Here is a 25,757-nt window from a genome sequence, read left to right as displayed (position 1 = left end):
GTTTAGCCTCAGTCTTTCTCACTCCCCAGGAATCCGAAAAAGCTGTCCTTACCTAAACTACGCAATCATTGTTATTATTATTTTTTAACAGTTGCTTGTAGCCCAAGTGTGAGCCCCACCACACTGCAAATGGCGTTTACTCTAAAGGTCAGTTGTAATGTAAAATAGCATCAATTTTAACGGGGATGTTGTTGCCTTACATCTGTAGTTTCTCATGATATTATACCCCCAGGATAGATTAGGATAAAATCATGTGGTGTTGGACAACCTCCTGATTTCATCCATGAGACAACAACATTGTTAAACTTGCATTAGGCTTAAGACATATAGGCTTTGTCCTTCTGCATGCTTTTTTCAAAAGTCAAATGTGTCTCTTATCACTAGACTATCGTATTAAGGTAAAGGCAATCCCATTATGCGTAAACAACGCATGTGTTAGACATGAAATGGTCCGACCAAGTCAATGTAGAAAATTAATTTAATGCCAATTTAGGAGCAATGGCTGTTAAAACTGTATGGCAACAACTTGGATGCCTAAACCAACTAAAACTTGTTGCGCATGGGCTGACTCCAAACATCCAAATAATTATTTTTAGACCACTCTATCTAAGATAGATATTTGACTTCATGCCAAACTTTTGTTTGCTAGCTCATTGGAAATAATGACCTGGCGGTTTGCGCGAAGAGGAATCGAAGACTGAACGCAAAACCACTAAACAGAAAGTGGTCATTCTTTAATTGATTTTATCATATATCTCTGACAGCACAGGCAAAGCACCATTGGAGAAAATGTCAAAGTGCAACAATTGTGAAACAATTGTGAGACAGTGTATACTATCTGACAGTTTTGAGTCCATAATATCTTTATGCATCAAATCGGTGAGATCTGCTAAGATGATATCTGGTATGTACAATGTTGCGCTTCAACATCAAATGTCCTAGAATAGCTATGATTTATATATGATATGTCAGAATAGTCCAAATAAGCATATTTAACTAAATGTGCTGATGATGATATTATGCTATTCTTCTTCGTCCAATGCACCCTACCAACCCATTATATCCTCACCATGTATAATATGTGGTGAGGCTGGCACTTTTTGGGCCCTACAGCAAAATGGGTATAGTATAGCAACCCCCAACCTACACCCCATCCACTAGGTCAGTGTCCTCTTTGAGTTCTAGGTTAAAGATTACCATCCCTTGCCCCTTTTTCTGATAACGATTAACCCTGATCCTTCAAAGGAAGGAGCTGATGGAAGGAGTTCCTTGTCCAGCTCTACACAGCCAAAATACATGTTCCCCAGTCTGTTCTCTGGAACTCGAATAGACGAATGTCCGTAATCATAAGGTACAAACCTTAGCATAAAAAATATACAATTAGGCTACTCACAAGTAAATGACTAGTCTCCAGTGAAATACGAATACTAGTCTGATTTTGTGTATATGTATATATATATATATATATATATATATATATATATATATATATATATATATATATATATATATATATATATATATATATATATATATATATACATACATATAAATATATATGTATATACATACACTTGCCCATATACAAGAAACTTACAAGCCCATATGCACATGGATTAGTAATCCTGTGCAATGACAACTAGTTTTGAGAGGATCGATAGTGACATAACGCTGTAGGTCGCCAGGGCTCAAATGGGAGTTTACTCGTAATCCGGCGATCTTTAGTAGAGAGATATCTGCGTGGGTGTAAAACCAAGCCCCTTTGCTCTTCGAATCGCCCAGTGAGAGGTGCAGAAACTCCCTTTATCGCTCTCAGATTGGAGCACGCGAGACCTTGCGCAAACTCGTTTTTTTGTTCACTTAAGTGTTGAAAATATAGTCATCCGTCAGAATAGGAGAGAGAACAAGACAAATCTTGTACTTCGCGTTTAGAACTTTTCGTCGCTGGCCATTTGGGGATGCCAACCGTTCGACTTCATTGCATTTCAAGACACTGGAATCCGGCAAACGGACGGCATAAAAAGCGTACCTCAGTTGTTGAGAAGAATTTTAAGTTTGGGGTGGGTCGCTACCTAAATTATAGGGCTAAAACACAACAATTGTAAAGAGAAAAGAAAAATGTCTTAATCCTCTTTCGTGGAGAAACCTTATCTATTGAAAAAGAGAGGCCATACCAATATCTTACCATAAGAAACGGCACTCTTTTGACGTATGTGCATCACGTGAGCGCATGAACTGGTCATTATTTTAGATTTGGAAGAGGGCCTTATCGCCTCACTGGCCGTGTTTTCTTCCAGTCACTAAAACTCTGCTGGTAACAACTGGCTGGTAATTACACAACAAATGGGATGGGGTCGGCGTTTAGCTGACTGCCAGTAGGTGCCATGCGGGCTCTGAGAGCCAGGGATTGCAGGGCCGGGATTAATACATAAATATAATACATTACGATGGGATTCCAAAGTACTTCCGTTGATTGATCATTAATCTGGTGAGTTATTGCTCTTCGACGTAAAAGGTCACTTGGTAAACCGAGCGCCAATCTGTCACAGGGAGACACAGCCAGCCAGGCCTTGTCCATTTGACGTGTTTTACTCCCATAGTGTGTTTATAAGTAGGCCTACATGGGTCATGCATGTATAAATTGTGAAGGTGATCAGTTTTTTAGGCGAACGGATTATGGAAGACGTTAAGAAATGTAGCGAATGAATGTAACGGCACCTTAGTGCCGTAAATAAGGGCATAAAGGGAAGAGAGTTTGTCCTATGAGAGTGAGGGAAAGAAAACAAACTTGACAGTAAAGTTGACCAAAACTGTGCAAGAGCACTGTTTTGAAATTTGAGCCGTGGAACTAGGTTTTTCATTTTACAACAAGATTGCCCAAATCCCATATTACCCGTGTAACCTCTAATAGGCCAATGCATTTTGATCAATTATGCAGGAGCTCTTTGTTGCAATCACAGCAAAAATTAACCACTCGTCTCCATGTTGTTTCACCCTGTTATTTCGTTTACATTTGCACATGTTTGGGCTTTCAGAATGGTTTTCGTTGAATTACTGCTTAGTTAGCCAGCTTTTGATTTGAATATTCGAGTTTTCTGGCTTCTTTTGGACGTTTTTCCACCAAAATTTGGCTCATCAGCTCTTCTGCTTGTATAGCTGCCTCCTCCCTTTGTTCTGAACGAGTAGCGTTGCTGACTGCGGGGTCTGTAGCACCCTTCACTTTGTAGGTAACTTTAGGTTAGTCCAGTAGGGCTTCGGGTCGACAGCGTGTTATCGGTGCTGAAAATCTTCAAAACTACCAGGGTAGCGGTTGAAAAAAACGGGGCGACGGGGATGGAAGCGAGCCAACGCTGTGCGTGAGTGCGGGGATGCAATAAATAACTTTATATCGCTATAGGCCGCAGTGTCGGGGAGGTCGGGGAATCCTCGTTTTGATTTATGTGTTTGGGGTAGCTGTCAGGAGCGGGCGAACGAGAGCGTCCAACGTTTTTATTCCACTTTTAATAAGAGCTAGGCTACTATGCACACCACCATGGCCATTCAATTTCATTTCAGCTTGGGCCCTTACGTTGGACATATCCTTTTCAGCCTGTTTTTGCACTGGATGTGGATATAGCGCTACAATTACGTAGATAGTTGGACCTTATTTTTCTCCAGAACGATGAGACGTGTGTACCCCGTGTTGAACTGTGGGCGCATTCCATTCTATTGGGTGACTTTCGTTTATTTTCGATTCATTTCGATGAGGTCTAGTGGAGACTTTGTAAGCTATTTTCTGGCTTTAGCCTACCTCTGTAATTATTCTCATCATCACGCTCATTAAGGTTAATCATCAAATTCATTACACCTATTTTCATGCTGTTATGATAATTGTCACAGTGGAAAGATTTGTTCATGTCACAATAGCCTGCATTTAAATATCTTATTTAGAACACGGCATTAATAGCCAACATAGGATCGTTTTATTTTCATGATTAATTACAGGACACAATCATCCACATTTGTTATGGATCTATTCTGTTGTAGTGTACTTGGGATTTTACATAGACTGCTTGCAAGACCAACCCTGTTGCAAATCATAACCGGATGATTCTTCACATGTTGATCTGTGTGTTTGTGGTTCTTTTCTTACGTGAGCACCACTTCGTGTATATTGCTTGCACAGTTTATGGGACCTTAGACGCCACAATGTGGTACAAATAATTGAAATATGTGGACAATGTAATCTGATAGATCATTTAAATCGAAAAGACCCGGGATTATATCCTATTGGATTTGCATTTATTCCGGTATTGCTGGAATAATTTAAGGTTAACGATATCTGTCACCGGTAGACAAATCTCAGATTGCCTTTGTGTTCGATTAGTCTACAAGAGGTCATATGCACTGTATTGGATTTTCCAGGACCCCGTTTGATTGCATCTTTCTCTTTTTTTCCTGCAGTCCCTTCAAGGCTTCAGGAAGCTGCTTTCTTGCATAAAATTCGGTGTTAATAAACAGCATCATCCCGGTAAGAACAATAATTCACGTTTTTAAGTACTCCAGTGTGGGGATGAAACGAGACTCTATTGAAGACACACCACTGAAATGTTCATAATCTTAGATAAATAATGAAGAATTTACAATATTTATAATTGTATATTTCATTTTAATATGCACTGAACATAGATCGTAAACTGCAATTTTTATTCAGATATTGCTCAAATGTGCCCAGTGATAAATGTGGACAATCTACACATACATTGTAAATGCAGGTTCAAAGTTAAAAATTAAACTTATTTACTCTTATAGATCCATATATAAACAATATTGTGCATGCTTCAGTCTGTATGGGCCTACTTTTAGATATTCCATTTATGACATTGCTTGTGGTGATGTAATGACTAGTAATGCACTGTAATGGGTGTTGATGGTGTGGGCGTATGTTTTATGCAGATTAGCAACGCAATTGCATATCTGTATGACATGTATGACAAACTATAACAGCAAATATTGTCAAAAAAGCCATCAAAAGCAACATGCTGTACAAAGACTCACTTATCAGAAGAAAAAGCTTAGTTAGTGAGCCTTCTGTTCATATGTGAAACATGTTGCTGGAACAGATTTAATGTACACAGGTTATAAATAAATATGAAGATTGTTCACATTGCAACAATTAAGCAGCATTTAACACTCAGCACTATATAGACAAATATATTATATAGCAACAAACACAACATTATTGCAGGATGATCACCAGGCCTTGATGATCACCAAACCATGTTCGGAATGGTATAAGCAAAGTAGATTCCAATATTTCTCCATTTAACTTGTCTGTGATTCAGATTAATCCGAAACTGAAGACTGAGGACTCCTACCATCCAAGGCAAATAATTCCTCAATCTTGTGACAAACATTAACATGTAGGAATCCCAATCTGTTTTCACCAGAGCACTGAAATACACGATCCACTACTTGGTCCCACTATGTGCTTACTCGTTGAAAAAATAAGTTGTGGGAACAAAAGACTTTAAGATGTTGTTAATTAGTAGGCCTTTAGGATCCATCCCATTTGCCCCATTTAGCAGCAGTTGCAAATCAAGAACAATACCACGTAGGAGAGACTTGCAGACACCTACATTTTTGCCTCCTACCTTCCTACACCGCTGGTGATCTTCTCTTTTGAAGTGCCCACACAAAATGCATCTTTTTAAAGTTGCTGTTTACTGGCACTGCTGTGTGGTATAAGTGATAAATCTTGCGTAGCCATAAACGACGGGGGTAGTGTCCTGAATAATACAAATAGAGAACGAGTGAGGGAGGGAGAGAGGGTGAAAAAAAAACATATTATGGGGAAGGGACAAAGAGTGTGTGAAAGAGAGAGAAAAAGAGTGAGTGAGAGAGAGAGAGAGAGAGAGAGAGAGAGAGAGAGAGGAGAGAGAGAGGGGGGGGGGAGAGAGGGAGAGAGAAAGGGGGGGAGAGAAAGAATGAAACCTTAAAAACTTGAGTTTTCCTTTCCAAAAGGGATCCATGTCTCCTTTTCCTTGTTTTGTATTCAGATATTTCATCTCCTTGTTTGATCTTGATTTGGGTGTTAAAATGTCACCTCCAATGAAAATACAGAAAGCAATCCTCTGTATTTTCAACATGTAGCCTACACTTGGCTACTCGCTATCTAAGTTTTTCTAAGAACGTGTGTGGCACCAGTTTCGTCTTGTCTTTTAAATATCACAAATTAACTTTTTTTTCCTTTGGGTGATTTGTTTTACACCCTTCCCTCGTATTGTCAAGTTCGGCTGTTGTCTGTTCTCACAGTCCCCCACTTTCCTTTTTTCATTTTGTGCATTAGTTATTACACTACGTGGCTGTGCTGGGATATGTGTGTTGAAACATTAACAATACAGGGGAAATTCTGTTTCTGCCGCGAGCCAAAACGGGAGCCGTCTGAGCAAAACCCACTTCCTGGTAATCTAATATACACCAGTGGAGGAGAAAAAATGGGGCTTCTCCCGTAACTAAACAATATCACCGTAGCCTGACACCTAACTGGGAGACACTTAAATAAAAAAAAAAGTAGCCACCTCTACCGAAATGAAGGCCCGTGCCCTGTCCAGCACGTCTGCAATTAGCATAATTTTTCACTAGTGACGCTGTTTGATGGGGATTAACGCTCGCGCCTGGCGCTCCAAGTCAGCCCCGTTATTTTCTAATAGCTGCAAAGGCCTTGTGTTGACAGCACAATAAACCGTATGTAAGAGCTACGCGTAGTGGGAATAGCTAACCATCTACAGAAACACACGGGAGAAAGAAAAATGCAATGGGATGAAATTTCGCGGCAAACTGCGGCTCTCATGCTTGGATTATGATGTTGAGGTTTGCGCCGTGAAAGAACGGGGGAAATCTGAGGCCATTGTTATCAGCGAGCAGGGCGTACCAGTCGGCGGGGCAGCCAGGCGCTCTCTGCCTGTCCATTCGCAGCCCCCCTAGCATTCCTCAGATCTTTCATGCCAGACCGTCTACCCCCTGCCCAAGCCGAGGGGATCCGTGCAGGAGCGCCCGACTCAGGCTCGGGGCCGCCGTCCTCGAGATAGGCTACCGGCGGATATACATTTGCGGCGAGTTTTTAAGGGGAGAGGGGAAAGCTCCCGTTTTATTGATTGCATCGAGGCTGAATGTGAAAAATATATGATGCCTGCCCGTGCTTCCATCGTCAGAGGCTAAGGTAAGCTGGTCTGAAATAGGCTATCAGTTTGTGAATGGCGGAGTGTGTGTCCCGGTGATTTATGACCATATGACTCCAATCGCGGTTCAAGAAGAGTTCACAATGCTTTAAGCTTCCTTTCACGCCGCAACCCCCATTTTCTTCTTCAGATTCTCTTTTCAAATGGATTCATTTCCCCCTGCTTATATTTATTTTCAAAACAACGGGAAAAATAAATTTTTACCCATCTGTTTTCATCGGCTTTGAGGTTCAGTGCATTTGAGGACTGAATCTGTAGGATATCTTGGGACTTTCTATGAAATCATCGAATTTCTTTGTGTATTAAGCCAAACCCATTAATTAATGTTTGAATATAACATGTTTCGTTTGACGTGATACTGAGACATAAGGCCTGGTGTTGTCTGTAATTGAACGAAAGCTAAGAGACGTTTGAAGATGGCTCGACACGAAAGACAGTTCTGTCGTCCATATGCTATCGTCTATAGCATTTATGGCTACTTTTCGTTAATCAGTGGGATAACAAAAAACCTACATGGATTACTCGACATAGCCTACCTTGTGTAGCCTATATATTGCAGACGCCATTTGTAATTTTAGCCATGTTATGAAACAGATTGGACACCCAAGTTTGTGTCTAGGCTCGTTGTTGTTGTTGATGTCCCTTCATGGGATCGCCTTTTATCCAGCCCTATCCACTCTGGACCCCAATAATTGCATTAGAGGCGTATCGCATAGTAAAGTTAGTTATTGTGTTAGGGTTACAAACAGGACAGGACATTACGTGTTCCATTTAATGGCACAGTGATATGATTTAATATATATTATTCTTGCAGCCATTTTTTCGCTTCCTCACCCCCTCTCCCCCTCCTACAATTCCTTAGAGTAAATAATTAGGATTCCGGCCGTCTACTAGAAAGATAAATGGGTGACATTTGTGACGTGGTGAGAGTTGATGTCCAAAAGCTGTAAATCTAACCCCCCTCATCTCTTAGACACATTAAATTGCTTTAGTGTCATGTATTAATATGATTGTTTTCCCAATGTTTTCCATTGAAAATGGAAAATATTCTTGTTTTCGTTTTGGATTTAGAAAGCTAAATATACCGAACAATGGGCTACATGATCCATGGTTACATATACATAGCTTTATTTGTGCACTTTTGTATTCCATTGAATCGGAAATTGATCATTTTCATGGATGTATTGATATTCATATGTGTATGTTGTAAATAGGCTATTTGCATTTACAGACCTTGCAGATTTCCCTTCTTGAATGTAAATATTATGGTCTCATATCATTGATCCGTTGTTCACTAATTATTGTGTTTTTCATATTCCCAAAATAGCCGTTCATCTGCGTGGGATATTTGAGATGAGGATGATAGCCTATTATTGTATCAATTAAACTGAATGGTCTCTAATAAATAATTCCACAAAACTTCTAAACATCAGGCTATGCTTTGTTTTGACTTAGCATATAGGCTATAGTCCACTTCTTTGTACCTCAAATAAAGACTGTTAAAAATAGACGACAGTGACATTAAATGTATTAAAGCTATACCCATGCTATTACATATTATGAAGCAATTTTCAAACGTTCCATCTGTCTTCAAGCCATCCTGTCGAAATGAATTCCATGTGCGATGGGAATGCTTTGCAAGGTTACACACTGGCCTTTTGGCCACCCCATCGGTTAACGAATGTAGGGAGCTTTCCAGGGTTTCACCGTCTTGTTTTGCCCACTTCAAATCTTCCCAGGTTCTTCATCCCCTTCCATTGGGATTGCAACAAAGTGCACAACGAAGGCTAAAATCCCGGTTATACCAGTTTTTTATGTTGCCCAAATACGTTACCGTGTAACCGGAGAAATCCCTGAAGGAAGTGTGACAAAAGACGACATCTGCAAAGATTTCACAGCTCAATATAAAGAACATTATAATACTAAATAGTTTACAAGACTTTTGTCCGTCATATTTTAACGACGCATATTTATGTTTTAAAACCTGTCATTGACCTTTTTCAGATTAGACTAAACATATGTATCCCACACGAAATCAATGTTATCGCCAAATTGTAATGTAACAGCGAAAATAATTCCTAACGTTAATGCAGCGTAATGTTATTTAATTGCTGATTGTAGGACTAAAACTATTACCCTATATCATTTTTTTAAATGAATGACAAGAGTTATAGCCTATCATGACACAAAAGCATGCACTACCTATAAGCCTATACCCCACTCACTGGGGCTACTAAGATGTAGGCTAATGAAACTTACTATAATTAAATCGTAAACATTATAAATGAGCCCCTCACATATTCCGCAGTCATTGGTGTGTGTGTGAGAGACTAAATGTTGTTTCGTAATGTGTGGCTTGTGTAGTGCTGGTGATGGTGTGTGAGTGTGTGTGTGTGTGTGTGTGTGTGTGGGGGGGGGGGGTAGAAAGAAGGGACGGCCAGTGCAGCTTGCCCTGACATAGCATCTGCAAGCCGTGTTGTGGGAAAGAGCTATTCATGTCATGACGTCTTTCAGCAGGCGAAGATGGATTTATCTCGCGCCTCTCTTATTATGTGCTTCTTATAACCTTTCAGGTCAGCTTCCAAGAGGCCGTTGGAAAGAGACCGTCACGTGACATCTGGTGCCAATGTTCTTCCAGAAGGTCGTCAAGACCCTGGTAGCCGGTTACGCCAATTCTTTTGGAAATGCAGAAAACGACCTACTACGACAACTCGACGCTATTTGGAGGTTACTCGTACCAAGGGGCCAACGGCTTTGGCTATGATGCACCCCAACCAGCCTTTCAGTCCTCACCTCACCTCGAAGGCGACTACCAGAGGTCAGCCTGCTCTCTCCAGTCTTTAGGGGGGAACAGCGCCCCTCCGCAGCAGCATGCCAAGACGAAAGAGCTGAATGGCAGCTGCATGCGCCCCAGCCTGCCACCTGAACACCACCCACCCCCCCAAGTGTCCCCCCCCCTCAACCCTGCCAACGCCACCAGCAGCAGCAGTGCCCCCGCCCAGCAGCCGGGTGGCAGCGGTGGGGCTTCTAAGTCAGCCCCAAAGACGTCCTCTCTACCCCCCAACCCCACCCTCACCAAGCAGATTTTCCCCTGGATGAAGGAATCGAGGCAGAACACAAAGCAAAAAAACGGCTCTCCAAGCGCAAGTTCAGCTAATGGTGTGTGCTTCTTCCCCCAACGATGTCTATTTATTCATGGAACCTTCTCAAAAAGGCATTACGGGTAGCATGAATGGAGATTACAAAATGGTGGAATAATCTAATGGTATTCCTGTTTAATAGCAACGAAACTTTCATTAATTTGACACAATGAACAGATGCAAGCATTCTCTTTATTGATGAGTGTTTGAAACCACTCAAGCCAAATGACAGTGAAGCTATATGACAGTGAGACCATAGCATATCTGTTCATCGACCGAGACAATATGTTTTGAAGTCGAATGTTGTTTATTTAGAGATAAGAGAAAACTGCTGCTCGTCAAACATCATCGTTAAATGAACTGATATTGACAGACACGCATTTCAACACACACAAACGGTCGATTGACATTAATTAAATCTTAGATTTGCGAACAGCATACAAAACATTGTGGATTCTTTGAGTGCATACAGTTAATGCTTCCTTGGTCCAGAGGTGTTGTGTCTGTTCAATGATACCATTTACGTACAGCCGGTCAATGAAGGGGATCCAATCTCTTAATAAATGCCAAAGTTATGAAGTGTTGACACGTAATATCAGGGGGCTAAGTTTCGAAATATGCCCCTTGCTTTATTAGGAAACGATGCATTCAATTTCCCTGTGTAGTAATTATGTTTTATTTCATTCCCACCCTAGCGGAGAGCAGCGGTGGCGAGAAAAGCCCCCCGGGTTCAGCTGCGTCCAAGAGAGCGCGCACCGCCTACACGAGCGCGCAGCTGGTGGAGCTGGAGAAAGAGTTCCATTTCAACCGTTACCTGTGCAGGCCTCGGCGAGTGGAGATGGCTAACTTGCTCAACCTCAGCGAGCGCCAGATTAAGATATGGTTCCAGAACCGTCGTATGAAGTACAAAAAAGATCAAAAATCGAAAGGGATGGGCTCTTCTTCCGGTGGTCCGTCGCCAACTGGAAGCCCTCCCCTGTCCCTGCAGTCCTCCGCTGGTTTTATGAACTCCATGCATTCAATGGCAGGTAGCTACGACGCGCCTTCCCCGCCATCCTTCAACAAGCCCCATCAGAACGCCTATGCCATGTCCTCAGCATACCAAAACCCAATGAAAACCTGCCCCGCTCAACAGAAGTATGCCAACACCGCGCCAGAGTACGACCCGCACGGGCTACAGGGCAATAGTGGCAATTACGGAACTCCCAACATGCAGGGCAGCCCCGTGTACGTGGGGGGGAACTACGTTGAGTCAATGCCCACCTCCGGGCCGTCTATGTACGGCCTCAACCACCTGCCTCACCACCAGGCAGGAAACATGGAGTACAACGGTGCCACGCAGATGTCAGCCAGCCAACATCACGGACCGTGCGACCCCCACCCGACTTACACCGATCTGTCGGCGCACCATCCTTCTCAGGGTAGAATCCAGGAAGCACCCAAGTTAACTCATCTGTAGCAGGTTTGAAAAACAAAACAAACGAAATGACAACTTCTACTAACTAACCCATGGGACGCTGCAATGGGGGTTGAAATAAAAAGACGATCCAGTGGTTTGTTGTTACCCTGTCCAAGCTGTTGTCTAGGTGTTGTCTAACCATTGTGCGTCACATTCCCCATGATTTCCATTCTGATTTACGTTGTACTTTGGCTAAGGAGGGGGCCTCCCCTGAAATAGAGTAATGGATGAGTCGTAGTTGGATTAAATGGACAGTTAACAAGGTCCGAGATTTACCACTTCGAGACCTTTTTGACTCAATGGAACACATGTTATGTCAATGGAGAATTGTGTCGCCCGACTGCGTCAGCAAAATGGTTAATGTTGACGTCACATATCCACAGTAAGGAGAACATCTCCGTCTTAGTATAGTTGCAACCAAACCACTGGATTGTTTTAGATGACTTCCCTTTCACATTACCTCTCTTTTGAAATGTCACACTAACCCACTGTCCTTTGACATTATTTTCATGTCTTTGCCAACATTGTGTCTCCAAGGAAATTTTTCACACAGTCCTCAGAGTCCCTTGCACCTCCCTCGGGTCAGAATTTGGGCTCACACATTGCTATGCTAAACTAACATTCATACAAACTCAAGGGGACATAAGCGATGGTTGTTTTCGTTGGCATATCATCGGTACAGGGTATAAGAGGAATTAAAAACTCCTTTATTTATGTTAGGCTCCTTGCCTCCTCTCTCTTTGTCTCTCTCTCTGTCTCTCTCTCTATCTTACTCTCTCTCTCACACAAACTCTATCTCTCTCTCTCCCTCCCTTATTCTCTCTTTCTCTCTTTCAATCTATAGCCTAAGGGTTCACTTACATTAGCCAACACTAATGCGAATAGCCCACATTTTTTCATGTCTTGACTTAACGTGGAAACAGGGTATATTTGAACAAAATGCATGTCCGGGAAAAAAAGCGGAAGTGTAAGCTTACACTAATGCTTTCTCGTCTGGGCGTCATTGTTGCACTTAGAGTTTACATTTTGATGGGTAAGGAAAAAAATAAATCTTATTTTGAAACGGAAGACCTCCAATCAGTGTCTTTCGCAATGTGTGTTCAAATGAACATTCATAAATATATATTTATTTGTTATAGCCAGTTTAAAAACTTTCTTTTTTTATTATTTATCCCCCATGTATTTATATCAAGAAAAAAATGTACTTTTTTAGTATTTACCTGTTATAAAGACGTTGTGTTCTTGTCATTGTAACGAATTCATTTTAGTTCTTGTATTTTAGAAATAAGTAGTTTTATGTTACCCTTGTACATAAATAATGTCATTACTTGTACAGGGGACGCGAGGACGGAATCAGACCGTTCATGCATAGTCGAGAATTAGACAATATAGATGAACACTTTTTGGAGAACTTCCTTTGTCCTTTGTAGCTCCTTTCCTTTCCTTGTCAAGAGTTGTCTGTTGAGCAATTCTTTAATAAAATGTTATGTTATTCAGTTCTATCTGATCCTTTCAACCTTAAAAATTAGGACCTTGCGTTTGGCCATGTAAGAGAGACTGTTGGGAACATGTGCTCTATCTGTCTCGTGCTTTCCTGCCACAACTCTGAAAGAGCCCTCGGGGCTGCAACTGGCATAATCACGTGGTCCATGGCCAACACAACCTCCTGTTACCTAAAAAGATCTATGCAAATAACAACCAAAAATCCTTATTTATGTTAAATGAGCCAATTTAACCTCGATAATTTCACTTATCCAAAGAATATAGCCTAAATATAGCATATGGATATACAATTATTAACAACTAATGTATAATGTTATTTTGTAAATCTACTTTATTGCCAGAAAACCAAAAAGTGACATGTTGTGTGTTACATCGTTGTATGCTAGAGGCAAGACACAGTAATACATGCATGTAAAGGTTCTCTCAATAGATTTAGCAACAAAGTGTCATGTCTTTGTGAAATAGGATCATACAATGGAAAACATTCAAGACCAAAAGCCAAAACAGTTAGCTTGACATTATTAGCAGATTTTCTTTTTACAGTAGACCTATGTATAATTTTGGTCTATAGTCGTGTGATCTGGACAATTAATTAATTAATTAAACATATACCCAATGGAAAAGTTAGTAGAGACAATAACAGAATAGAAAGGATAAACTAAAAGTTAAACATATAAATCAACAATGGTAAACATAAACTCTTACGTCTTCAGTCAACCAACCACGCAAAATACTTGAATGTAACAATTTGCACTCCCATTAAGTAGAAATAGCCTATAGATCAACACTGAACGCCATTTTAGAAGCCTCACGGTCGCGTTAATGGCCAATTTGCCAAACCGATAAGTTTATCTAGTCTATAATATAAAGAACAAACAATATAGTCTACACTTTGAGAGAAATACTTCCCACTGTCCCAGTTTTTGCGTAGTCAGCTACTCCACCGAGAACAGGCCGTGTTTTAGCATGCCAATGTGCCTGACCTCCTCTACAATCTGCAGGAGAAAGCTTGCAGGCAGCGGCCTACACGCTGCATTGTGCGGTTCTCTTTAGATAGGCCCCTCGCCCACACACATTTCCCCCATTTTTGCCTTTAGACCTGAGAGCAAGAACAAATGCTTAATACGTCCTGCAAATTCATTTATAGCTTATCGCAAATTCTTGGTTGGTCAAGGGATTATTTGCCACCAGTAAACATGGTCTGACGTTATAGCCTACGTATGGTTGAATCAAAATATATAGGCCTAAACAGAAACATTCAGAGGGTAAAAAAAGCGATTTCTTTGTTGAGATCTTGAAGAAAAAGGAAGAATTCTTGAGGGTGGTTGCTGTCAAGCGCTTTGCCGGGGAAAAGATTGATCACCACAGTTCTTTTTTTTCTCTATGGGCTACTTGGTCTCCCAAAATATCTCATCAGTTACAACACATTTTTTTAAGTTACGTAATTTACCAATACATTTTCGACGCAGTTTAGCCTTGTGCGGCTTTTAACTCAACGCTGGAATTAACTCGTAAAGGCCAAAGTCTTACACCACAACGTCTGTTTTATACAGTCAGGATTCCCAGTTGCAGCAGGCGACCTGGCTGTGAACTTTCGTCAGTCGGCTCAGTAAACAAGCTGTCCATTTTTTTACACCGAAAAAACCTACCAGTGGAAAGCTTTGCAGACTGAATATTTCTAAGGGTAAACGCTCTCTCTCTCTCTCTCTCTCTCTCTCTCTCTCTCTCTCTCTCTCTCTCTCTCTCTCTCTCTCTCTCTCTCTCTCTCTCTCTCTCTCCTCACTCACACACATACGAACACACACTTGTGTATGCTAACATCATCAATTGTAGGGCTACAATATAACGAAATTACACACTTACACACTGCTCTTCAATCTGCATCAGCCCTTCGTGATATTATAGCACATTATTTCTCTGCTGCACCATGAATAGCTAACATTGGCTTTGTGCTGGCTCGCTCACGAAAGAAAACCGTTCTTCGACATTAGCTCCGCTTCTTATGAAAACATCCCATGTAAGATGGGTTGGAAATGTATTGTTTTTTTGTTTTTTTTTTACTTAAGGCGCCTCATCTCCTGTCAAACTTTTCAGATTAATGACCTACGCTTGTAAACACGAAGTTTGCCATATTGCAAGTGTGTCTTCGGCATTCACCTAATGTTACATAGTTACATCATCAGAATCGAAAATCTGTTCACCACTCTCCATTGTTTGGCATAAGGGGCCTCGACAACATCCCACGCAACACAGCTAGGTGAGACACATGGCAACCGAGCCCTTTTTATTATAATTATTACATGCACCCCCTGCTAATACAAAACAACATGATATCCTACGATATATGAACATTTGCTCAAAATAATGCGTTCTTTAGCCACCAGGCCTCGGATTTCCATTGGATGTTATTGGTCATGTGACCAGGAATTGGCTGCAATTTCGCCCATAGTCTTCAGTTTAGTAGACCAAGGTCCCCATACGCTAGTAATATCACCAATATACACAATTATTAAAGGCCGCAAATACGCCATTGCGGGGAGCTGATAATCACGCGTTTTTGTTATTATTTAGCTCATTTTGGTTTTGCGGTCCGCTTGCTGACCAGGAGACGATATGAATTTTGAATTTGAGAGGGAGATTGGTTTCATAAACAGCCAGCCTTCCCTTGCAGAGTGCCTGACGTCTTTTCCCGCTGTCCTGGAGTCATTTCAAACTTCATCAATCAAGGACTCGACAGTAATTCCTCCTCCTTTCGAGCACACCATCCCCAGCCTAAGCCCGTGCACAAGCAGCCAGGCGCGACCGAGGAGCCAAAAGAGAGCTTCCAATGGCCTGCAGCTTCGGACGCCGCAGTCAAACCAGGGCCCTGCCCCGCCAGCGAGCGCTGCTGGCCCGCTGGCACACGAGTTCCCCTGGATGAAAGAGAAGAAATCCTCCAAGAAGTGCCCTAAATCTGCGAATGCCACCCTTGCCTCTTCCTCTTCCCCCTCTCCCGCATCCTCCGGATATGCCACAGCAGGACTGGAATCCCCGACAGGTCAGTACATTAAGGAGAAACAAGCCTATCTATTAAAATTTAATTGTTTTCTTTTCCTGCATTGCATGTGTGAATGTAGCATCCAGTGGGGGACGGCGTTTAAACGGGATCGTTCAAAACCGTTGCATGTGAAGGCTTTTTAATGGGATATCGTCATGATGTTACTGTTTTTATTTCCAGAACCATACTGTGATGCATTTATTTTCTGAAGCATGTTTCCCATTATGCTGGTGTGGTGTGTGCAGACAGGGACCTGCATTATGCTGCAGTGCTGCTTTGCATGAGCCATTTGAACTCATATTAATCATATACTACTGCATCACACGCTATTCGGTTATATATCACTATGGTATTCATACATGTTTAAAACGAGCTGATATCTGCAACAAAACTAATCTGGTCATAAGATATATATTCTACTAAACCTTTACAATGCTTCAAATGTGACCAATCTGGTGCGTAAAATGTGGATGTGCGTTGCCATTCTTGGATATATAGTTGCATTTCAACAGATTTGAAATGTTGCCTTGGAATAACAATTCAATCGCAGTCTGTGTCAGCACTGTCTTAATGATATATATTCATAACCATGTCTCGGGGCTGGGAGCCATGTTGGATGTCAGTATATAATGGCGAGGCAGTGCACAAAACAAAATATGGGGGCTTGGAGGAATAACGCGTCTCTGCTAACCTGATACAGGCAACATCAGAGAGCCACTGTACTGGAGTTGCTGAAAACAACTGTACAAGGGCTGTGCTGGGGATATACACATAGTTCATTTTTATGGGGTTTTCAGCGGCGTGCCAAATGTGTCAGCGGATCGTTATAAGGTTGATAGTTTGGACTTATTTATGTTCAATGTCTGGGTTCTTGCAGACACACATGGCGGTCTGGACAACGGAAGCGGGTCCAGGAGGCTGAGGACTGCCTACACCAACACACAACTGCTTGAGCTGGAGAAGGAGTTCCACTTCAATAAATATCTCTGCCGGCCTCGACGGGTGGAAATCGCTGCGCTTTTGGATCTAACTGAGAGGCAGGTCAAAGTATGGTTCCAAAACCGGCGAATGAAGCACAAGCGGCAAACTACACACCACAGGGAAGGCCAAGAGGGTGACCCTGGAGGATTTGAACCCCTGGAAGGGGCCGATGCCTCTTCGCCTTACTCAAGCCAACCACTGGAAGCCTCTGGCTCGGCCGCATCCGAGAGCGAGACGTGCAACTCTGCAGCCTCCACCTACACGAACAGCAGTGACAATAATCACCCCACGCCCGAGGATGACCAGCTGAGCCGCCAAGAGCCAGCATCAGTCTCCGATACAACCGTGCGGTCCCCCCCGTTCCCCTTAACGCCCACTACAGATAACCCCACAACAATGGGCGACGCCGGCGCATCTGGCCCAGATCATTCGTTTTCGGAACAGCGGGATGCCGCGTCCGCCTCTCTCTCCGATTTAAATTTCTTTTCGGCTGATTCCTGCCTCCAGATTTCTGACGCTCTATCGCCCAGCCTGCAAAGCTCCCTCGACAGCCCTGTAGATTTCTCGGAGGAGGACTTTGACTTGTTCACGAGCACACTTTGTACTATAGATTTACAACATTTACAATTTTAGGACGACAAAAAGAACTTTAAGCAAACAATCGAATTAAGGAGACTGCCCATAGTGTTACAATAGTATGCATCTCGGCAACATTCCTGAATGTTCTTTTTTTGAAGATAGAACTTAACCTGAGACGTACGGATCGAATTATGTACTACTTGCTGGCAATATATTTTTGGTTTATGCACTCGAAATCCCATACGGACTTCCCTTTGTCCAAATTTCAGGTATTTATTGCAATTTTGTTGTCTGGCATCTATATAATTTACAGTATTTAAAATCTCCTTAATATTGCAGACTTGTTCAATGCAGCTCAATCGATAAATAATTCTCAGGAAATGTATCAAATCTATTGGATAGCTGGACTGCTTTTAGAAATTCTCTCTTCACTGGCAGCATCCGTGTTGACGAGTTTTAGAACTAGTTTATTTATTGAGATTCTTTAATAGTACAAATTTCAAATTATTTATTGTACATTATTTTCATAGTTGAAATAAAAAAAAACATTTATAATGTGGCCTAAGTGTTGTTGATTGCTTTATGAAAAGACGTTGAAAATGTGTTTTTTTTAATGCACATATTTGTAAGCTGGGAAGCTGATAAAAATGCAACAGTTTAGGAGTCAGTGCCTCATATCCACATGCAACCGTTGACCCAATTTAAGACAATTTAGAAATTACACAGATATTATTATATGTAATATTAATTGTCATATAAATATGGGTATAATTAATATTACATGTGTGTTTGTGTTACCATAGCCAATTGCTTAATTTTGAGTTATGTTACAGACATGTGGTTTACAGGTTATGTCGATGGTTATGTTCATATTCAGATGGGATTTAGAAAAAGATCAATGGCACGTTTGGCATATTTTGGTATTATTCAGTGTGACTATTTTACTTTGTATTTAAATAACAAGATATCCTGCAATTTGTTGTTAACAAATGTTCTAGGTTGTAACTTAGATTCTTATTCAAATGCAAACCTATACCAAAGGCTATCACTAAATATTTAGGTTGAAACAAATAACGAAGGGTAAAGAACTGATCAAACGCACACTGTTGGCCAAGTTATTGTTTTCGTCTAGGCTAACTCCTTGCGTGGTGCATTAGGCCGGTCTAGCTCAGCTAACATTGTAGCCTAGCATGAGGCGCTGGGTGAGCTGGAGTCTGGCTGCTATCCTGCTGATGCAAAATGGCGCTGAGAACACAATGGGCGATATGAACAATAACGCGGCAGCCATTATAAGTCCCTCGTCACTGTGGATATAGCGCAATAAGCCACTACGCAACATTAAGGCTGACTAACTGACCAACATCAAAGACTTTCTCAAGGATTTCATTGTTATTTTCTATTATTGTTATTATTCTAAACAGGCTAACATACAATAATAATTTCCTAAAGCTTTATGGTAGAAAACGTTATTGTAGGCTAATAGCCTATGCTTGTATTATTCCTATGATAATGTAGCAGACTAAAATGTGCAATATTTAAACCTTAAAGCTATTTATATCATTATGTGACTCAGTCAACAACCGTTCTCATCCATATCACTCTTGTAGATATATTTGTGTTGGAATAAGCTCTCTGTCCTTGTTACTGATTCCACCCTCCCCCATGCGTGTCTGCCTTCAGCTGCTCAACAGCACAAACTACCTTTATCTTCCTAAAGCACCAGACACCAACTTATAATTATAGAATTCTGTATTGATTTCACCTCATTTTGATGGTATGGAAAAATCTGGGTTGGCCTGATGGCAAATATAGCCTAATCATTGCAATCTTGTCATGATATCCTTTTCTTGCAGCTACTTATTGGCCCCATGTTCTTGACATCTCCACTACACACTTCCTGTCTGATGTGCAGAGTGGATCAGAAGAACCGAAATGGCTCCCAGTGGGGGTCGGATCAGGTTTAAGGAGAGGAAACTAGGAATCACAACCGGGTCACGGACCTTTGGAGTCACCAATCACCAGGGGGGCCACACGAAAATCAGTTCAGGGGTTCAGCCAAGGCCAGTTTGAGTGAGTCTCAGGGAGTGTGCGAGACTGTGTCTGCACTAGGCTGTGTGGATGTGTGTATGGACACAACATTCACCAACCACAGGCAGTCAGCCTCCACCTCAGTCCCCAAAGAGACAGCGACAACCGATCGATGCTGCAGACCCAGGGGTCCGTATATGGGAGGGCAGAGAGGAGCCTGACTACTGGGTCTGCATGGCAACCACTGACTGACTCACATGAATCAATTCAACATCCAAATGACCACTGCAATGAATGGGGTCATTTTAGTTCACTGGTGTGTGTGTGTGTGTGTGTGAATATACAGAAATATATTTGATATCAGGTAAGTGTGAAACTCAGCCACAAGTCCTGACTTGTACACTTTTTCTTTTATTTATTTATGCAATCTTTACCGCATTCTATCTGAGATCATATCGCCAGACAACCAGAGGCGCATGAGGGGATGAGGCGACTGTTTAGACAACAGAAGTCAAGCCCACAGGGCAGTCCCGGCTTTGTCAATACAGAAGTGGGAAGTGATGGTTGACGGATGTATGTGCTTGATAATTTAAGGTGTGGTGTCTGTGTCTTTGCCTATCTATCCATATTTGCTTTCCCTGGCCTCCTGCCAAGGCTATGAGAAGCCGGTTATCTGCCATGTTTCCTTCACAATCGGTAGCAATCAGGACATTTGTTTACTTCTTGTCATGAGTCATCTTTGTAATGTTTTTTCAAATTGTTTGTCTTGGACGGGGGCAAAGGAGGATGGCAGAGCAGAAGGAGAGAGGCTTGGTGCCTGAAGAAGAATTCCACGGCACAGATTTTCCAGTATGACGTTTGCACAGTTATGTTTACTCATACAGTAAGTGCAGGATTGGAAATGCTTTGCCGCTCGAGCCAATCACATTTGAAACTGATGTTGCCTGTTTGCTGCCACTCTTCTGTTTGGCTGAGTCAGATCACATGACCTAAAAGGGGTGGCCCAGAAACCAGGAAGTCCCACAAACACAGACAAACAATGTATCACAGTGTAAACACAGAGAGCAATTTTTAAGGGTGTATCTGTAAGTGACCTTTTTAAAATAAAATGTTACATAACTTCAGTTTTTTTACATTCTGTCTTATTGTAAACATGTTGTACTGAGTGAAATAAGGGGTGTCATGTTGTACAGTTGTATGCTAAACAAAATGGGGGGAAAGGTAAACATTCCTTGTTTTTCCATCACATATTTATTTATATATTTTTTTTTTTATTTACACAAGGTAATACATGGACATTATATTTTACAAGGAGGAGTCGTTAATATTGGAGTCAATAACAAATAGAGAATGAAACAATAAATGCAACCATGAAGTAGTCAAAGGGAGAACAACAGGAACACATTTGTTACAGTTTCTGTGTTCTCTGATTGTGCTGTGACATCATCGCGCTGAAAAGACAGGAAGTGAGCGATCTCTTCGCAGCTGGTTTGAAGGCCAAGAGGATGGTGTTGAAAAACTTTAGGATGTTCCCCATATCTATGGCTGCACATGGTTTTATGTTTGTGTAAACATTTCTTTGGGGCAACCATCAAACAAGTACAAACTTGACACAGTTTGCATTATATAGATAGACTACTTTAGTGATCCCCAACAAGGAAATCAAAGTGTCCTCGCAGCCAGGTACATTACACAGTCACAATCCAATCACAAATTCATTAAAGATATATAAAGAATAAAATAATTGATCTTCATGTAAACAATCAATCGTATCATCTCATTTTCACAAACTGAATGTGAAAGAACAGAACAGGCGGCTGTTAGAGGCCATTCTTGAAATACAAAATGAATAGACGACGGCACAAACTGGAGCCCTAGACGGCGATCTCTCGTCGTGGTCTATCGTCCACAGATCTGGTGACATGTTGTCGGACCAGGATCACAATCGTGGGTTGCTTGTATTTTTGTAGCTGAGGTACTTTCATTGTTCTTGCCTAACATCTAATACCACAGTACGTCAACTTGTCAGAAGAAAGCAGTTGAAAGAAGCTGTAACCAAAGTCAGGTTAACCATGATTACAATACCTGTGGTTTGGACTGAGTTCCATGCAGCGTTACGTCCCAGTTGGGCCCCTCCTTGTGTTCCCAGTTGTCAATGTGGTGAGACAGCATTGGCTGACAGCCAGAGAACTTGTAGTCTTATCAGAGATGGTTCCTCACAGATAGGACCAATCTGATGTGGCAGTGAGTAGCCATCCAACGTGACTGCCAAAACATGTCCTCGACCGGCAAACGCAGACGCCCTTGAAATCTCACAGGTAAGGAGACAGCTTAATGTGTTAAGTGTAGTTTTGTCACACGTTTATGTGTGATTTATCTTCACACTTCACACAAATTGCTTATCTGACTTGACTGTGTGTGTCAGTTGCAACTGTGGTGAGGTACGAGGGTTTGTGACCAGCGTAGAGATGGATTGGAACAGATTCAGGCCATCAGACCATGAAGAATGTTCTCTTGGACTAAGAGCAGGGACTTGTTTTATCTTAGAATGAGTGATCCATGCTGTATGTGATGCAAAAGTATTCCCAGAGCGGCATTAGTGTGTGTGTGTGTGTATGTGTGTGTGTGCGTGAATGTGTGTGGTCTCACCAACACATGGTCATGTCAAACAGTGCCACCCTTGTAGTGACCCAGGAGGGCCTTCTCAATCAGCAACTCATACAGGATGTGACATCATAGAACACAGTCCCTCACATGGGCTTGAAACCAGACAACATCCTGCAGTCAGGCCATCCGGCAACCACTCTCCTCTCCCAGACCCACACATTCATGAACATTTGAAAGAGCAGGGAATGGCGTTCCTGCGATTAACCGCATCCTATTCGTTCTTTTTCGGTGCGTTCAACTGAGGATTCGGTTGGCCCCCCGAAACAGGATGTTGTAGAGCCCAGGGCCTTGAGTCTATCTTGGCCGTTCAGCCCTGGAGTTAAAGATAACTGTAAGGCTCTGGAGCTCAAACAGAGCACGGCACAGTAGATGACGACTACACGAATGTTCTTGTTCTCCCTCTCGTCTCTTGTTCCGGGACCAGTACAGCCCTGCAAAGCGGAGCGGCTAATGTAATAGCCCTCCGACTCGGCAGTCGACAGGGAAATCTCCCCATCCCTGTCCACTATCACATTCCACACTTTTCGGGAAGGACTGAGGCCCGCTTCCAGGAATGTGGTAATGGGTCACGTGACTTTCTAAAAGCCTGAGCGCGCTCAGTGTTCCCCTGCATGCAGAGGAGGGATCCGATGACAAGGCTCTTAGAGCGTAGGCCGGCGACAATCCGCACACTTCACCAGTACAGCGATATGGAAGAGACAATAGTTTATCAAAATCAGTGGCTGTAGGTCTGAGAGGCAGGATGTGGTGTGTCCTCTCTCAGGAAGTGGGACTGAGTGACACTGGTTAAAGCCCAAGACTTGCCTGGTCAAGTCTCCCTGTTGCCTAGAAACACGGTTAAACAAGGAAGTAAGAATGCACTATGTGAGGCACTGTCTCGTTATCACAGGAATATACAGTGAGGTTCATTAAACATGGCATGAATCTGTCAGAGAGGACGCAACAACAGTTTGGGATGATTCCATGCTCGCTGCATGGAGAGGTTAAGAAGAGGTCAGTGGTGTTCACTGACAGTTAGAAACAACCATCTAAAAGGTTCTACCACAATCCTAGTTTTCATCGACAGATATTGGGTTCACGATAACCCTGATGACTGATGATAATTCACTACTAAGCAGTGGAGGATCTAAACCATTTCATCTTGGAGAAGGGGGGGGGGGGTTGAGGGGGGGGGGGGTTAAGGGGGGGGGGCTGTTGTACTGTTAGAGGGGTCAGTTACATTAAACATGATTGTTGTAGTTTTCTGGCCTTAACAGGCAAAAGCGATGTTTATAATTATTTATACACTACATTTAGGTGGGCCAGAAAGTGGTTAAAGCTTGTTGTCACAGGCCTCCCCCCAGCACTGCCGCTGCTACTAAGACAAAACTTTCTCTGATGTATCGACATAGCGTGTGATAGCAGACATTATGAAATGATAAACTATAGCTGTCAGCATTGACTCATACTTGCTGCATGAAACAATGATCTCAATGCTCTACCAATCGGACAACCGACATTAAGTCAATGCAAGCCATCGATTGCAAGAAATAAATAAGAAAGCTGAATGAATGACTTAGTGTTTTTTTGCTTTTAACAGAGAGAGAGAGACAGAGAGAGGGACAGACAGACAAAGTGAGAAAGAAAGAGACACAGTGAAAGAGAGAGCAAGAGCGAGCGAGAGAGAGAAAGAGAGAGAGAAAACAGACAGACAGACAGAGACAGAAAGTATAGTGATCTTTGAAATACCCTGTTGGGTGGTAGAAAGGCTGATTTGCATTTGTGGTCACAGGAAAATAATACAGCATTCCACTCGGAACCCACATCAATAAATATGATTTTGTTTATTTATGATTATGGAATAATCTTACATGGATGTTTGAGTCAAAGCAGAGCTTTGCAAATGTTTCTCTCCATGTCTTCTCACAGCCGTCCAGAGTTAGCTGGGCATGGATCCTAATCCAGGCCCACAAGGGTCTGGCTGGCAACATCAATAGGCTTAGCTGCTCAAGTCTCAAACATTTGTGTATATGCTAACACAAATCACTGTGGGGTTTGCATACATATTTGCACGAAGCACTTGGCAAATGTCAACTATATCTGGCAGAGGGGTTTGTAAGAACAAGGGTGGAGTGGAGGAAAAGGGTGATGATGCCATGTTGAGAGACAACCGTAAAGGAGACAAGCTTGCCCTCAAACTGATGAAGTGTCTGGTGTCTTACACCTATCCTAGCATCTCAAATATAGACCTGCTTTTGTTTCCAATTGGGCCAAAGTGCATTTACCGTGTTTCTTCGAAGAAACGCCCTCGAATAAACGCTGCACCAAAAAAATCTGAAAACGGTTATTTAATTGGTTAAATTCAACCCCAGTAGGCTATTTATTACACATGTACATGACTTTCTGCACAGCTTTCTGTTTGAAAGCTAACGTGTATGAACGTTTCGGCATGTTGCTTCAGATTTCTACACAATGTAGAAAATCTTGTATTACAGACTAGTTAGTTGTAGGCTACTACATACACACACCTAATTGATAGCCAATGAGAAAGGGAGTTGCCGCACTCAACAAACAAAGAATAGTCAAGGAGGTCAGCAGTAGTAAATGAAACCTGCGTTTTTAGCTGCATGATTCATTTGTCACAATGGCAGCAACGAAGTTATCTATGGCTGCACTGCAGCTACAATTCACGAACGCCGACCTCGAATAAACGCCGCCCTCGAACAAATGACGCATGAACGGCGTGTATTCGAAGAAATACGGTATAGCCTTTATTGTTTACGGTTCTTGCTTGCTGAATGAGGTAGGGACCAAAAGCAACAACGAGCATTTTACGATTCATTTACGACTGGTTTGAAACCGTCGTTATCTTACGCTGGATTTAACGTGCCAGGAGTAACAATGCTTTCGGGAAACGAATCTTCAAGATAACTTGGCAGTAACGATGATCGTATGACGCACGCAGGCTAGTGCTTCGGAAACCTGGGCTGCGATTCCCAATAACGATTGGTCTTAGTTGTTCAGAGTTTTCTACGAGGAAATTACTAACGACCGTGATATTTTACGTGCGTTTTCTGTCTCTTAAGAACTACTTCGACGCTTCCCGGATACGGAAATGGGATCGTTCTGTCGCAACTTCAAGAATTTTGTTAAATAAACTTTAA

General features: G+C 42.1%; 2 protein-coding genes across 5 annotated transcripts in view; both read left to right on the top strand.

Annotated features, from left to right (window-relative positions):
* hoxb3a (homeobox B3a) overlaps positions 1–21,071 on the top strand; it is a 60,366-nt gene extending 39,295 nt beyond the window's left edge. For 3 of the 4 annotated variants that reach the window (XM_084677225.1, XM_084677223.1, XM_084677224.1), the window contains exons 3-5: positions 4,444–4,510; positions 9,794–10,379; positions 11,056–13,315. In XM_084677225.1, the coding sequence (XP_084533351.1) occupies positions 9,905–10,379; positions 11,056–11,819 (1,239 nt within the window). In that variant the 5' untranslated portion in view covers positions 4,444–4,510; positions 9,794–9,904 and the 3' untranslated portion in view covers positions 11,820–13,315. Of the gene's footprint in view, positions 1–4,443; positions 4,511–9,793; positions 10,380–11,055; positions 13,316–19,772 lie in introns of those variants that run through there. The other variant, XM_084677226.1, reaches the window with a different exon arrangement.
* On the top strand, positions 13,434–18,479 carry hoxb2a (homeobox B2a). Its single transcript, XM_084677228.1, has 2 exons — positions 13,434–16,359; positions 17,237–18,479. The coding sequence occupies exons 1-2, from the start codon at positions 15,936–15,938 to the stop codon at positions 17,971–17,973; spliced, it is 1,161 nt and encodes a 386-aa protein (XP_084533354.1). The 5' UTR covers positions 13,434–15,935; the 3' UTR covers positions 17,974–18,479.
* Positions 21,072–25,757: the final 4,686 nt, after the last annotated feature.

Source organism: Hypomesus nipponensis, chromosome 17, assembly GCF_054491055.1.
Source record: "Hypomesus nipponensis isolate SF chromosome 17, ASM5449105v1, whole genome shotgun sequence".
In the NCBI taxonomy this organism is placed as follows: Eukaryota; Metazoa; Chordata; class Actinopteri; order Osmeriformes; family Osmeridae; genus Hypomesus; species Hypomesus nipponensis.
The sequence above is the reverse complement of the archived record's forward strand: the minus strand, read 5'-3'. Positions and strand labels throughout refer to the sequence as shown.

Coding starts and splice junctions, on each gene's coding strand:
- hoxb2a (XM_084677228.1), top strand. CDS start 15,936: ATGAATTTTGAATTTGAGAGGGAGATTGGTTTCATAAACAGCCAGCCT. Junction 16,360..17,236: donor AGGACTGGAATCCCCGACAG/GTCAGTACATTA, acceptor GGGTTCTTGCAG/ACACACATGGCGGTCTGGAC.